We start from the raw sequence: 16,723 nt of genomic DNA, 5'->3' as shown, positions 1-16,723 counted from the left end.
TATAAATGAGGAAAAAAATCAGTTGCTTGCCAGTATAATCTTTTGAAGTCCTTAATGATGAGATTTAGAAATGGGAAACTACAGTCTTTCCCAAAAATGAGAATGGGAATCAACACACAGAGAGAGAAACATAGCAAGAAAGTACCATCATGATTCAATCTTTGTTTCTTTCTTTGTTTCTTTGTTTCTTCATCCATTTGTTTTTAGATTTTACAAAGGCTTTTTATTTTTTTTTCTTTTTTATTAAAGCTTTTTATTTTTCAAAACATATGTGTGGACAATTCTCCAACATTAACCTTTGCAAAACCTTGTTTCCAATTCCCTCCCTCCTTCCCCCACATTCACATCAATATGTTAAACATGGTAGAACTACATGTTAAATCCAATATATATTTATACAATTATCATGCTGCACAAGAAAAATAAAATTAAACCAGTAAAAAAAAAAAAGAGAGAAGCAAAATAAAATGCAAGTAAACAACAACGAAAAGATTGAAAATGCTATGTTGTGAACCACACTCAGTTTCCACAGTCCTTTCTCTGGGTGAAGATGGCTCTCTTCATCACTGAACAATTGAAACTAGTTTAAATCATCACAATGTTTAAGAGAGCCACGTCCATCAGAAATGATCATTGTGTATTAATCTACTACTTTGGAAAAAAGAAATTTGGCTTTAAAAACCAACTATGAGGGGCAGCTAGGTGGTGCAGTGTACAGAACACCAACTCTGAAGTCAGGAGGACCTGATTTTCAAAGGTGGCCTCAGACATTTAATACTTCCTAACTGTGTGACCCTGAGCAAGTCACTTAATCTCAATTGACTCAGTTAAAAAAAAAAAAAAAAAAAACTATGAAGAGAGATTTAGTTGCTCCAAAATAGAGTGGGATGGGAATAAGGAGCATTGCCAACAGCTGCTTTTGATTCTGGGGGGAGGGAGGTAAAAACTCTAAGGGAACATGAGAAATGAAAAATCCTTATACTAACTAACCTAACTTACTTCCAATAAGATTCATACTCAAAATTTCCAAACTGTTCCATTTGTACTGTCCTGTAAACATATTTTTACCCTCTGCACCACAGGAGCTACAGAATATATAGTATATAAACCCACTCACCTAAAAGAAAATTGTCCTTTATACTTATGACTGGTCAATTCAATGTAGTTCCTCCAAAAATCCCACCATGGATAACAGGACAATCACAGCTCAATATCAGCATACCAGCTCTAGTGATTAATTTACTATGAAGGTCTGAAATCTTATCTAATGCCTGATAGCAATTGCAAATCAATGTCTTCAGTACAAGGTACAAGTCTCCCCCTTCCCTTTCTTATTCTTATCCATTCTTTCTCAAACCAAAGAAACTAAATCAAATTGTCTGAGAAATGAACAAACCTCTATAGGATTGCATTCATATCACCATCAGGCAACACAGTATAGTAGGAAGAATATTAGCTGTGGAATCAGAGAGTCTGAGCTCAAATTCCACCTGTGAACATTATTTTGTGTGACCTTAGCTTTAATTTAGATCTTACCCTCCCTGTACTTCAGTTTTCTCAACCGTAAAGAGAAGGTTGGAAAAGATGGACTCTGAGATCATCTCCAGTTCTTTTATTTATGATCCTAGATGCCCAGGCAAAAAGAAGCCAAGAAAATGATTTAAAATACTTTCCTTTACAGTTGTCTCATTGGTTTTCAACACAATTTGTATTTGTGGAAAAAATCTGAATGTGCAAGCTATAGTAAAATATATTAGGAGTCTTCTCCTAAAGAGGGAGAAGAGAGGAGGGGATATTAGTAAATGGGGGAATAACTATATATGGAGTCTCTAAAGCCTAGGTTTCTGAGGTAAGAACCAGTATGGAATTCTGGAAAAAACAAACAAAAACCAACCCATTTGGCATATCTGTTTTGGAAACTGAATGCTAAAGACTCTGGCAGTTTTGCCAGTGTACTCTGGACCTCTGAAATGTTAATATATTATATTTATCAATGTGAAAACTAAAGGATCATTTCTTTTCCATTTCTAAATAATGACTAACACCGAAATACTTTTCCAATTGAATTTGGCTTCAATTAGTATTTTATAGCTAACAAAACTAGGTACTTAAAATGCTTTAATACAGTAGAATTAAAAAAAAAATTAACTGACAGTGTAATTGAATAATTTTTATTGACTAACCGAATAACTGGCTTACTACTTAGATACAAAAATGTTTAGAAAAAAAGGAAAAACATTCTAAAAATAAGCAACTTACAATTCTTTGATCCACAGCTCTGCCTGGAAGAAGGAAGGACTAGAGAAGAGGAAAAGAAAATGTGACAAAAGAACAGTAGGCTTATGGCAAAGTAAAAATAGTTTCACTAAAAATTTAAAACTGAACTAAACATGACTAATTAGAAGCAGAGTTAAAGACATTTAGATAAAATAACATTATTATAACTGGGCAGAAAGATGATAAGCAGTATGGAAGAAGGGTTAGAGAACTGATCTCAAAATCAGAAGTTTTGGGTTCAAGTCTTGCCCCAATACACATTGGTGGTGTGAGTCATCTAACTTCTTGGTGCTCCTAGGCAATTCTCTAGAAACATTAGTCGCAAAGAAGGAAATGATCTGCATTGATCAAGAAAGTTCCTTAACAGTAAAGCCTCTAACAGCAATGAAATCCTAAGTCTTTAAATTTAAAAAAAGCTATAATTGGGTATCAAAAGAAAATAATCATAGAGGGTAAACTCTCTATATTAATAAAATTAAGAGATAAGGACCAAAGTTTGGCAAAGAAATAAAGTTAGCACTATCCCATGGGGCCAGAGAAAAGACCAACAAAATATGAGAAAGCATATCCCAGGCCAACATAAATAAATTGAACTGGAATTATTACTCTCTCTCCCACATAGTTCAAAGTAAATTAGTTTTTTGCCATTTTTAAAAAATATAATGTTAATCAAATGTATTTATATTCTCTTAAAAAATATATGCATGCACAGGCTCTTGAAAGTCCATTTGACTCTTTTGGGAAGAATGACTCTCAAGAAAGGGAAAAGAAAAACAAATATATTGAAAAACGAAGGTTATATATAAAAACCAAAATACAACAATACAAAATTTAAGTAAAATTAAAAGGACAAGAAAAAAATCTCATTGGAATTAAAATTTACCTAACTAATCACAGTTATTAACTGAAAATCAAAAGGTTTCACATATATCCAACAAAATACAGTAAGTACAAAAAGAAGATAGCAACTTAATTTCATGCCTTTTGAAGTAGAGCCCAATCCTAGCTCAACCCCTTCCTTCATAGGAGCTATCTTAAAAGAACAAAGCCTCAGCATAGAACTGAGTATATTTACTAATTGTATTAAATATTATTACCCTTAACAGCTAACAGAAAATCTTGCCTCATATCCCTTAAGTCCTCACTTCAACTAAGAGAATCTTCTTTGAACAAAGGAATCCTGTTGGCTTGCTAAACACACTTATGCTAATGAGAGCAAGAATACACATCTTTCCAAAGTTTACCTGTGAGTGGGAGCTCTGGAATCTTTCACCTTGAGTAAAATGACAGAGTCTGAGCCTAGACAAAAACAAAAAGCACTCAATAAGAATTGTTACTTATATAATTATTAGTTATAATCAATTTGCTTTGTTATATTTTAAAATTAATTACAATGCAAGTTCCCATTTTTGGCTATATTACAGTTCTACAAAGAAAACACAGTTGGATAAAACCGATGAGTTGGAAGGGTTAATGAATTCATAAAGTGACGAAAACCAGATCCCATGCCAGAAAATATTAAATTTCCAGCTAAAAAAATCCTACAGCATAAATTGTCAAGATGAAATATAATAACAATAGTTTATCAGTTTGTCCTTTCATATTTTCCCTTTATTTCTCTTTTCCTATTAATATGGTATAGAAGCAGACTTAGATCTCATTGGTGTGGATGGTGTAGTAAGAGAAACTGAAACATTAAAAAGCAAATGAACATGAAATGAAATGAAATGAAATGAACATCTCTTCCACAAAAGGAGCAAAACAAGGATGGTTCCTTTTCCCTGCTGTTATTTAACATGGCTCTATAAATATTAGTGATAACAATATCACTATTAAAAGCATAAACACTGTAAAGAAAAAAAACAAGAGTACATGTATTAACTGAAGATATATTTTACAAAAAAAGCCCAAAATAATTAGCAAAGAAATTGAGACAAATTGATGATTGAAACAATTCACTAAAGGAGCAGGATAAAGAACAAATACACATGTAAAAATCCCTTATCCAAGACAGAAATCAAAACAACTTGAAGTTTCCTCTCACTAGTAAGTTAGTAAAAACGACAAAAAAAGAAAATAGTCAGTGTTAAAAGATATGAATGTGGCTAAAACAATTTCAAATTATACTAAAAAAAAAAAAGATCACTTAAATATTCATATTATTAAGCTAAAGATCCTATGGTTAGGAATATGCTATAAGAAAAAGAAAAGTCCCATAAACAACAACAAAAAGCAATGTTTTTGTAGTAGCAAAAAACAAAGCAGATGCTCATTGACTGGGGAATGGAGAAGCAAAATGTGGTTAGTGAACTGTCAGGAAATATTAGTAAGCTATAAGAAAAGCACATAAAGATATGAATTTATGCATAGAAGAAAAATGTGTGTGTGTATGTGTGTGTGTATATATATGTATATATATACACACACACACACATATATGTGTGTGTGTGTGTATCTGTATAGATACAGATATATATCTGTATATATATATATAATATATATGTAAATATATATATGCATATAAAAATATACATATGCATAGAGGAAAACATAACCACGAAAAAAACATAAGACAATGACTACAATAATATAAGCAGAAAAAGCAAAAAAAAAAAAAAAATCTGAATGCTATATAATTATACTGAACAAGTTTGGCTCACAAAAAAGCTAAGAATCTGTCCCTTCCACTCTTCCTTGCAGAGGTGAAAGAGTATAAGTAGGCAATAGTACACATACTATCTAATATGGCTGATATGCTAGTTTTGCTGATTTTTTTTTCTTTTTCAATTTTTTAAAAGTATTTTGGATTTGAAAAACATAAACAAATTAATGATCCTTTCCATATACAAACAGAAAAAGAGGGCTGCATATGAAATTGTGTCTCTATCACACATAGAACTTAGTTATTTTTAAGCATAAGTTTAAAATAGTAGTTATAAAAGTTATAACCCTTACTTATGCCTGCCCCCTTCCTCTTGTTTTCTTCTGGGAATTTTAAAATTTTTCAATAATACTTTTTTTTTCTTTTTTGTTTTTTAGAAATCACTATCATTACCACTCATAACTCTCCCTCCAACAACCAAAAAAACCCCCTAAAATCATTCCTTGTAATCAACCAAGCAAAACAAATCCACATATTGGCCCTCTCTGAAAACGTTTATCTCATCCTATACCTAGATCATCACTTCCCACCATGAGGTAGGAAAGACAACTCTTCAAAAAAACAAACAACTTTTGTTACAAGGGAGGATTTATTGGGTAGAAAGGAAAAAAGAATGTATTTGGAAATGAATATAATGTTAAAATATTTAATTCATTTAACTAAAAATCTTACAGTATACCTGTAAGTTGACACTACACAAAAATTTTAATTTCAAAGAATTTTTTTAAAGTGGTAGGTGGATAAGAAATAAGTGATTAGAAATAAAAGCAGAGAAGGGAAATTGTGTATTCTGTTGGAAATATCATCATGTGCTTCAATTGACAAAAATATTCAACGTATAAGCATTGTGGGTAGAAAAAAATTACCCTAGCGTTCAGCAAAAAGACTTATTATAATAAAATGGAATGCTTAGGTGAACAAAGTAGTCTAGTTAACTTAATATTCTTGTTAATGAAAAAGTTAAACTGAACTCATCATTTCAAAACTTCCTGAAAATCCTTCTATAATTTATAAAACTACTTTTCTGGGTTTTTTTCCCCCAAGAGGGTAAAGGGCAATGGAAGGTTTTTCCAACCTGTGATTTCACTTGTGTTAGGAATTTCAGGCTTAGAAACTTCCTTTACAAAGGCAACAAAGTTGTAATTTACAGTCTTAAGAGAGTTTAAGAGAGTTGAACTGGGCACTGAGAAGTTTTCCACAGTCACAAAGCTAATATATGTCAGAAGCTGGACTTAAACTAGTGCCATAGGAGCATCACAAGATCATAGATTTTAGGCCGAGAGTAACAATAGAAGTTATTTGACCAACTTTTCATTTTAAAAAAGGGAAACTGATTCCAGATAAGTTCTATCATTTGCCCAAAGTCACAAAAATAATAAACAGCATAACTAGGATTACCCTGATTCCCAATAAAATGCCTTTTTTTATGTAAGAATTGCTGCCTCCCTTCTTGACTCTGTCTGGTTCCCTCTCTCCCAACCCCCCATCCCACACAGCACACTGTCTTCCCCTGCTTCAAAAAAGTATGCTTGTGTTGTGAACTGATCCAACCATTCTAGAGAACAATTTGGAACTATGACCAAAGAACTATAAAAAAACCTAACAATTTTTTGATAAACGTGGAAATATATTTAGAAGAATTGCACATGTTTAACATATATTAGATTGTCTAGTGGGGAGGGGGACAGTGTGAGGAGGGAGGGAGAAAAATTTGAAATAAAGTTTTTCAAGGGTGAATGATGAAAACTATCTTTGCATGTATTTTGAAAAATAAAAGGCAATTTTTTTAAAAAAATGTATGCTTGTGCTTTTTTTCCCCTGAATGTTTAGAACACAGAACTGCTTTCCTTCAACACTGACGATCCCACATGGCTTCAAGTAGGATGACCATGAACAACGACCTTGAGCGTGGAGCCAATAGATGTTTTTGAATGACAAGTCCCATTGTAAAAAACAAAACAAAACAAAAAATTAGGTAAGTCTAAATATACATATATGAATTGGATTTTCTTTGATAAATCTGTTACCAGTTTTCTCTTGCCATTTGCCTTTCTCTCACAAATATCTTATTTAAAAATTGGGGGATTCTATTTTTTTGAGGACCAGCTAATCATAGGTTATACTGTACTTCATAAGCCTTCAGATCTAGTAAAGTCAGATTACCTAGGAAATTTCTGATTAGGGAACAGAACTCAAGACACTAGGGAAAGTAAAAAACAAGTAATTTGTTACACTGTTTGTGTAACAATAGGTTTACCTTCAGACTGTGCATTTGGAGCTGGTATGTGATTTGGCTGATGTGGAGGAGAGGAGTGTTGGTGAGGTTGACTGTGGGGATCAGAATTCTTGGATTCATTTGTAGCAATATCCCGAAGATAGGAAGACTGGGGAAATGGTATAGTGGGGTGGGACAGCTGTTCTTGGGTATTTAAAATGCTGGCGGAGTTGTTTGATGGTGTGTCAGAGCCAATGGTCTGAGTGGCATAAGAGTTAGAATCTTTAAACACTGGATCTTCCAAAGCACTCTTATTGGAACTGAGTCGAGACCTAACAAGAGAAGAATACAGTCTCAATATCATGTAAGTTAAACAGTGGCATCAAGTTAACTTGAAATTTGTGACTCACAAAGTGAAATTTCTGTGACTCACAGGTGTAAAGGAAAATGTGTAGTGGGTTTGGCTGTAGAAAACTGTTTACCAGTAACCATCTGTAGCAATTGTCTATAGATCTCTCTCTCTCCTTCTCGAACTGTCTGTGAAGAAAATTAAAAAGATTTAAGTACTTGTGAAAGTAGTGTTTGGGAATTCTTGAAATTCTGCCAAAACTCTGGATGGTCTTAAGGAAGAGAAAGAGAAGAGTCAGGAATTGTGATGCTTTTGGACACTCCATGTCTAAAATGCAAGTTTTCTTGTCAGCACCTTAAGATTCTTATCTTCCTTAAAAACTCAACTCAAAGATCACTTGCTCCAAGAAGCCTGGTTTCACCAATTTTAATTATTTCTCCCTCTTCAAATTACCTGGTCCTTATTCATATGTAAATAAATATATTGCTTTCCCCAATATAATGTTAAAAAAAAAAAAAAAAAAGGCACAGGGAAACAGAAGGAAATTTCAAGGAAAACAGACAAGTAGGATAACTTTGAAAATGTAATATGTCCCATACCCTTTGATCCAGCAGTGTTACTACTGGGCTTATATCCCAAAGAGATACTAAAGAAGGGAAAGGGACCTGTATGTGCAGAATGTTTGTGGCAGCCCTCTTTGTAGTGGCCAGAAACTGGAAATTGAGTGGATGCCCATCAATTGGAGAATGGCTGAATTGTGGTATATGAATATTATGGAATATCATTGTTCAATAAGAAATGACCAACAGGATGATTTCAGAAAGGCCTGGAGAGACTTACACGAACTGATGCTGAGTGAAACGAGTAGGGCCAGGAGATCATTACATATACTTCAACAATAATACTATATGATGACTAATTCTGATGGACTGGCCATCCTCAGCAATGAGATGAATCAAATCAGTTCCAATGGAGTAGTAATGAACTGAACCAGCTACACCCAGAGAAAGAACTCTGGGAGATGACTAAAAACCATTACATTAAATTCCCAATACCTATGTTTTTGACCAACTGCATTTTTGATTTCCTTCACAAGCTAATTGTACAATATTTCAGAGTCCGATTCTTTTTGTATAGCAAAATAATGGTTTGGTCATGTATACTTATTGTGTATCTAATTTATATTTTAATATATTTAACATCTACTGGTCATCCTGCCATCTGGGGAGGGGCGGGGAGAAGAAGAGGAAAAATTAGAACAAAAGGTTTGGCAATTGTCAATGCTGTAAAGTTACCCATACATGTAACCTGTAAATAAAAAGCTATTAAAAAAAAAAAGAAAAGAAAATGTAACATGTTCAACTTTATACTTTTTTTAAAAATGTGATTTCACACATGATCCTCTTTTCTTTTTCTATTTTATATACAGAAATTTTTAAAAGTATGTGTTAAATTGAGAATGATTTTTTTTTTAAGATAGAAAAGAGTAGGAAAACCTAAAGAGAGTTAATTGTTCTGTTACATTTAATCTCTCTCTTTCTGAGGTAAATGGGGTTAAGTGACTTGCTCAAGGTCACACAGCTAGAAGTGTTAAGTGACTGAAGCCAGATTTGAACTGAGGTTCTCCTGACTTTAGGACTGGTGCTTTATCCACTTCACCACTTAGCTGCCCCCCTTCCCCCAGTTACATTTACTTTCTAAAATAAATACTTTCCAGAAGTGAAATGACTCATCACTCATATGCTTTCTGCCACTAAATCCTTCCTTATCTTTCTTTTTATATGAGGTGGCCTTAGTCTTTACCAAGGTTCATTCTTCCACCTGCTCAAAGTGATCCCATTTCTTTGGGTGTCCCCTAACAGAATGATCCCTCTGTGTTCCCCATTCTTTCAATTATCTTCTCTCCCTGTCTTCTGGTTCATTCCCTCCTGCCTATAAACAGGCTCATGTTTACTCATTCTGAAAAAAATCTTTTTTGATCCTTCTACCCCAGTTAGCAATTATCCTATATGCCTTCAGCTCTTTGTGGCTAAATTCTTCAAAGTTAAGTATCTTCCCTTTTTCTCTTCCCACTCTTTCAAAAAAAAAAAATCCATTATTTATTTTTTAGCATTTGTTTTAAAAATTTCACATTCTAAATCTCTCCCTCTCTCCCGTTCTTTCCCTATCAAATGAGAAGGCAAGAAATGTGAGATCAGTTATATATGTGAAATCTGCTCTCTTCACTTCCCATCAATTTATTAAGTCTTTCTAGGTTTTTTCGAAACCATCTTACTCTATATTTCTTATAACACAACAGAACTCCATCATAATCATATACCACAACTTGTTATCATTCTCCAACTGACACTCTCTCAATTTCCAATTCTTTGCCACCACAAAACAGAGTTGCTATAAGTAATTTTGTACATATATGTCCTTTTTCTTAAAGAGACAGATCCTATATTGGTATTGCTGGCTTTTACTTTCTTCTTTATCCTTACAATCTGATTTCTGATTTTAGCAATCCATAAAAACTGTTCTCCACAAAGCAACTAAAGAGTTAATTCTTCCATTACATTTAATTTCTAAAATAATCAAATATTTTCCAAAAGTGAAATGACATCATGTGTTATGGGCCAGAACTCTGAAACAAGGATTCTTACAAGGTGTTAATCATTGATGAGACAATGGTTATCTAGTTTAGCATGGTGATTAATGGTTCTCTCTCTAAGTTCAGTATGATTGATTTAATCTTACAACAAATAATGGTTTCTAGTGATATAATAATTGGTTTATACTCAGTGTAGAGCATTTAAGCTGGGATTCAGAGCCAGATAAGACAAGCGGACTCGAGGCAGGAGCTCAAGCTCTCGAAGCCAAGGAAAGAGAGATTCATTTTCCCTCTTCATCAGCCTTGTGGTGGCTGGCCTGTCCTCCTGCATTTTCTCCAATGAAACCAAGTCCCCTCTGAAAGCCAAGAGAAAGCTATCTGAGCATCAGGCGAAGGAGATAATAAAGACTTTTGGGCTTTAACACCTGGCTATTCTTGTGGTGAAAAGAAGGCTGCCCCAAAGAACTCCAGAAAATGAACTAAGAACATTACAATCATGCATATACAGTTTGCCACTAAATCTTCCCTTGCCTTTCTTTTTTAGATGAGGTGGTTTTAGTCTTTACCAAGGCTAATTCCTCCACCTGCTCCTTATTCATCTTTAAACACTGGATCTTACAAAGCACTCTTATTGGAACTGAGACACTGAGACCTAACAAGAGAATAATCTTGTATTCTTACAGTAATAAGAATTATTCTTACTTGCCAAATCTAATGGGTTTTTTTCAATTTTCAATCTCCTTTACCCTTCTTTAGTCTCTGACATTGGCAGATCACCCTTGATGGTTTTCAGGACACCCTCTTTCTGACTTCTCCTACCAGTCTAAGCTCTCCTTCTTAATCTTTTTTGCTGGATCATTATCCAGAGCTACCAGCTAACCATAAGTGTCCCAAAAGGTTTGTCCTCCTGGCCTCCTCTTTTTCTTCTACAGTACTTCACTTACTGATCTTATCAGCTTCCATGGATTTAATTACTGTTGGTGTTTCTTTTCCAAAAACACAGCCAGGTGACAAAAGTTCAGATCTTTTATTGTGTCCTTCAATATAGCCCGGTTAGCCCAGAGGCCTATCTCGCCGCTTGGTTCTAAGAGCCTCTGCCCAAATGTCTCCAAATCCAAAGGTTTGTCCTTTCGACTCCAGCCAGCACCAAGGTAGAAGATAGGATGAATCTCTCTTTCCTCGAAGATAGGGCTTATAGGCTTTCTTGCAGAGTGCTCCTCTCTGATTCCTGGGAATGCTCCCAAGAAAAAACTCTTCCTTCCAAGAAAACTCCCTTAAGCTCTAAGAGCTTCCTGTATATATATGATCTCCCAAAGGTTAACTCCGCCTTCTGGAGGGAGAGGGATTCTGGGTTATCTCCCAGAATGCTCTCTGGCCCTAAGGGAGGTATGAATTTGGATATCTCATACTAAGCCTTAAATCTCCCAAACGTGGGAACTCCACTGAGTACTTAGATACTTATAAACTCTCTAAAGGTGTGAACACAAGGATTATTTCTATCAGTTGTACTTAGTACCTTGTTTCAAGTTCTGGCCCAAAATATTTCCTTCTAAGATCAAATCAATCATATTGAACCATGCTAAATTAGATAATTACTGTCTCTATCAACTCTAATGGCTTAACACTTTGTAAAGATTCCAACAAATTACCATTTCTATACTAAGGCTTTTCAAATCCTCTTATTCTGCTCCAACCTCTCAGCTAACTTTCAATCCTGCATCTACAAATGCCTTTCAGATATCTCAAAGAGGATGCCCACTAGACATTTTAAAATAAATCTATCCAAAGTGCAACTCATTATTTATCCCTCCAAACCTTCTCTCCTCCTGCCTTCCCTATTATTCTAAAGGACATCCTTCTCCTCCTAGTCCCTGAGGCTCACAACCTAGGAATCATCCTTGACTCCTCACTACACTCATCCCCTCTTTCAATGTGATGCCAACATCTGTCCATTTTACCTTGACAACATCTCTCATAATGATACCTTCTCTCCCCTGGCATTGCCTCCATTCTAATTCAGACCCTCATCCCCTTACACTTAGAGTATTACATTAGCCTGCTGGAACCATTAACCTGTTTCAAGTCTGTCACTACTCCTGTCCATCTCAACCTAAAACGAATTTCCTAGAACTCAAGTCCAACCATGCTACCCACTATTCAATAAAGTCCAGTGGCTCCCTATTGTCTGTAGCATCAAACACAAACTCCTCTGTTCCCCATGCAAAACCCTTGATAACCTAGTCTTCTCCTACCTTTTTAGTCATCTATCCTTCAGTCCAGTGATATTGGAACTCCTCTCTGCTTCACAAACAAGACACTCCATTTCTCAGTTCCAGGTATTTTCTCTGACTAACTAGAAGGTTCTCCCTCCTCACATCTTCCTAATGGTGCAGTAGGTAGAGCTCCAGGCCTGAAGTCAAGAAGACTCATCTTTCTGAGTTCAAGTCTGTCCTTAGACACTTATTAGCTGTGTGATCCTCATCAAATCATTTAACCCTGTTTGCCTCAGTTTCCTCATCTGTAAATGAGCTGGAGAAGAAAATAGCAAACAATGCAGTATCTTTGCCAAGAAACCCCCAAAAGAAAACCTTCATGAAATCAGACATGACTGCAAACAACCAAACAAAATCCCATCTTCTCTCTTAATTCTAGAATTATTTTCTATTTATCCTGTATAGTTTCTTATATTGATATTGATATTATTATAACATATTATATTACTTATATTATAACATGTAATATAATAATTATATTATAATATGCTGATATTATATTATCACTTCCCATAAGACTGTGAGCTTCTTAAGAGTGGATATTTGTCTTCTATGTCTTTTAAAAATCTCCCAAGCTTAGCATAGTATCTGGTGCATAGTAGGTGCTTAATAAATGTTTATTGATTGATTGTTTTGTCACTTTGATACTTTCTTTTTCGATTTCCTCCTGCTTTTAGTGAAGAAGCAAAAGAAATCATCATTTATGACCAAATGATCTGGCAATTAATTGTAATGGGCTGAGGCTTGAGTTGATGCACTGAGGTCCCAAGCATGTGAGGCTAAATAGTAATTGGACTATACTCTATTAATATACATGCTTAGATAAAGAATGGCCCCCACCCACTCTCTGTGCAAGTCCTGATGTGTTGTATAGGAAATGACGATTTTGGTGGGTGGAGGCAGAGGGACAGGAAGAGATTGGCCTGGGTTCTATGCTGGTAGCTGCTAGTCGCGTGGCTGCTGGTCTAGCTAGCTTCTTGACTCAGCTGCACACATTGCTATCGCCGATTCTCTTCCACCTCCGATCTTTCTTCACTGAGAATAAAGATTGACAATTTTCCCCTAACCTGAATTCCTGACTCCGGCTGATTTTAAAATATGCGGTCTTCACAATTAATCATGTTTTGTTTTGTGACATCCCGTCACTAATTTTTCCCTTATTTTTTGACTTATCTTTCCAACTAGACCTTTGAAGGCAGGGTCCATGCTCTAGGCAATGTAAAACAATAAAGCAAAGTGAAAGGAGTCAAAAGACTAGTGATTTAGTACTAATAGTAATTCCTTACATTTATTTGTATCACACTTTACAAATTTACAAACTATTTTCACATACGCTATTAAATTTGGTTCTCACAATAACTTACTATGGTCCGTGGCCAGATGCGGCAGCTGAGGAAGATTATCCCCCTCACCCAGGAATATGAAGTTTCTTTATTTAAAGGCTCACAAAACAAAGTTTTTGTTTTTACTATAGTCCGGCCCCCCAACAGTGACTGGCCCCCTATTTAAAAAGTCTGAGGACCCCTGACCTAGTAGTGAGTACAGGTGTTCCACCTTACAGCTGAAGAAACTTTAGTTCAGATGCTGAGTAAGTGAGGAGAACATTATACACAGTAACAACAAGGTTATATGATGAATAACTATGACAAACTCAGCTCTTCTCAGTAATACAATGATCCAAGACAATTCCAACAGACAGGACAGAAAATGACATCCATATCCAGAGAAAGAACTATGAAGAATGAATGTGGACCAAAACATAATAAGCAAACAAAAAAAGTGAAAATATATTTTTTTGCTTGTGATTTTTCTTTTTGTTCTGATTTTTCTTTCACAACATGACTAATATGGAAATATATTTAGAATGATTGTACATGCATAATCAAACTACTTGTTGTCTTGGGGAAGGGAGAAGAAAGAGAGGGGAAAACATTTGGAACTCAAAATCTTACAAAAATGAATGCTGAAAACTATCTTTACATGTAATTAGAAAAATAAACTACTATTGAAATTTAAAAAAAAAAAAGAAAAGAAAAAGAAAGAAACATGTTTAGAGAAGTTAAATGATTTGCCCAAAGTTACTATTCAAGTAAGGAAGCAGGACTTAAATTCAAGTCTTGAAAAAGACAGCCAAGAATTTTTTCCATTAAATCATATTGTGTGACTGAGGGGTAATAAATTCCTTAACTGGACTCAATTTCAATTCTTCATCTGAAGAACTAAGATAATATTTACCCCGACTATCTTAAGAAGTTGTCAAGAGGATTACACAAGATATGTATGTATGTATGTATGTATGTATGTGAAAACACTCAAAATTATAAAATATTATACAACCTTACATGTTTGTAATGCTAACACATAGCCTTGCACAAAGTATAAGTATCAATAACGACCAAGCTCGAACACAGAGGAAGTGTCAAGAGGTAGGGGACTAGGTGTAGAATATTGTATACACTGTCAGACATGATTTATTGGTTGGTTTTTGCTGAAGTAATTTTTTTTCCTCCTTTTAAATTTTTTACTGTAAGAAAGAGCTCACTATGTAAAGAAGTGGAAGGAAGAATGAAAAATGAATATAATTTCAAAACAAAAAATACTGTGAAAAATAATAAAAATTTTTATAAATGATGAGAAACAAAGAAAAATTCCAGTTTTTCTTTGTCTGGGCTTTCAGACTGGGCTATATAGTGAGGGAAGAGATCATAACTTTAATTATCAACAGTTTTTCTTACCTCTTCTGCTGTACTAATATATCGCCTCTGGGTTTTCTTTGGGCTTAAGAGATTGCGACGGCATGAACCACTCCATGATGGACTCGTAACAGGCTTAATAGGAAAAGTTTTTTCATATGCAGTCATATGACAGTGATGGTTTGACTTTCCAACAAAAGTGTTTGACATTCCACTGTGAAAATTACACAAAAAATCAGTTAACAATTTCAAAAAATAATATCAACTTAATAATCATTGTAAGTTTTCTCTTGGAAAAAAAACATAATTCAATTAAGTGAAATGGTATTGATTTTGCTACCTAAAAGAAATTATCTATCTCCATCATATATGCTTAAGAAGATAGCATTTAAGCATATATATGTGCACATGTGTACACACATATTTCTTACAACCACCCTACTTTGTATCTCAATTTTTTTGGTAAATTAAGGATGAAGGCAACAAAGTGGAAAAAGCTAAAGACCTAGATTCAAATCTCAGTTCTTCCAATTACTACTTGTATGATCTTGTTCAAAATTTTGACTTTGTGTGAACATGAATGAGGAATTTCTTCATCTATAAAATGAAGAGATTTGGCAAGATAGCCAAAGAGCAGGACCTTGGACAACTCATTTAACTACCCTGGGTCTCAGGTTTCTCTTATGTGTATAATCAGGGAATTGATCTAGATGGTCTCTGAGTCCCCTCCAGCTGAGGATTTATGACAATCTGATCCTAATCCAGCAACACAACTAAGACAAAACTGCAAAAATTTACTGAGATGCAACACCAGAGGGCGCCCAAGCCATGTTTATTTCCTTGTATCATTCTCTATAAGGTCATTTCACTCCTCTTAGGTAACTATTCCAATATAGCCCATTTTTGCTCAAATCATCGATTTAAAGCTTTCAACTATTTCCCATTTAAAGAAAATCTCTGTCAAACTAGAATTCATCCTGTCAATTAGAAAAGCTTGTATTCTTTGTCCTGCCCAGAGAGAGGTGTATTAACCCCACTAATGAAGCCTTATTTGTAAGACTGAGTTCAAAGTCTTGGTGTTCTCTTCCTCATCCATTTTCTCACTAAGATGACTATCTACATTGACTAAATCACTTTAAATGTCTCTGATTCCCTTGGATCCTATAGAAATCAGGCTGGATTTGTACAAAAATCAGGAAACGAGTAAAGAAATTTGAAATACTCTTTCTTTTCTATTCTATCTTTATCGATTACTCATTGTAATCTGTATTGAGAGTATAGAAGAGGAAGGAGTATGTATGTATACTAGGGAGTGAAGGGGAGGGAAGAGAAAGATGAACCTAAAACTTAAGTATTGCTGCTTCATAAAAATGCTAATATTCCTTCAGAGTTTTAGGCAAGAATGGAATGAAAACAGGTGGCAAAGTTAGCATAAAATGTATACCCCAGTGAATGTATGAGGTTTTCAAATTATATATATTTGCAATATGGCTCTAAACTTAAAGAATATTTAGAAGAAAAAGTAATTTATAGGTAAACAGCCACCAATGCTCATCAGAAAGCACAATCCCATACAAGAAGATAGAATTATCTTATCTTCATTCAAAATTAGCAAAGTAGAATTTTAGAAGCTGCCATCCTACACTTGGGCAATAGAAAAG

General features: G+C 34.5%; 1 protein-coding gene across 9 annotated transcripts in view; it reads right to left on the bottom strand.

The window, feature by feature from the left end:
• Window positions 1-16,723, bottom strand: part of SENP1 (SUMO specific peptidase 1) — a 78,945-nt gene that overhangs the window by 24,080 nt on the left and 38,142 nt on the right. For all 9 annotated transcript variants that reach the window (XM_031938037.1, XM_031938034.1, XM_031938033.1 and 6 more), the window contains 5 exons: window positions 15,105-15,276; window positions 7,588-7,691; window positions 7,197-7,486; window positions 3,522-3,576; window positions 2,260-2,298 (listed from right to left, as the gene is read on the bottom strand). In XM_031938037.1, the coding sequence (XP_031793897.1) occupies window positions 2,260-2,298; window positions 3,522-3,576; window positions 7,197-7,486; window positions 7,588-7,691; window positions 15,105-15,276 (660 nt within the window). The remainder of the gene's footprint in view (window positions 1-2,259; window positions 2,299-3,521; window positions 3,577-7,196; window positions 7,487-7,587; window positions 7,692-15,104; window positions 15,277-16,723) is intronic.

The sequence above is a fragment of the Sarcophilus harrisii genome, chromosome 5 (assembly GCF_902635505.1).
Source record: "Sarcophilus harrisii chromosome 5, mSarHar1.11, whole genome shotgun sequence".
Lineage (NCBI taxonomy): Eukaryota > Metazoa > Chordata > Mammalia > Dasyuromorphia > Dasyuridae > Sarcophilus > Sarcophilus harrisii.
This window is presented reverse-complemented; position numbering and strand designations above follow the sequence as displayed.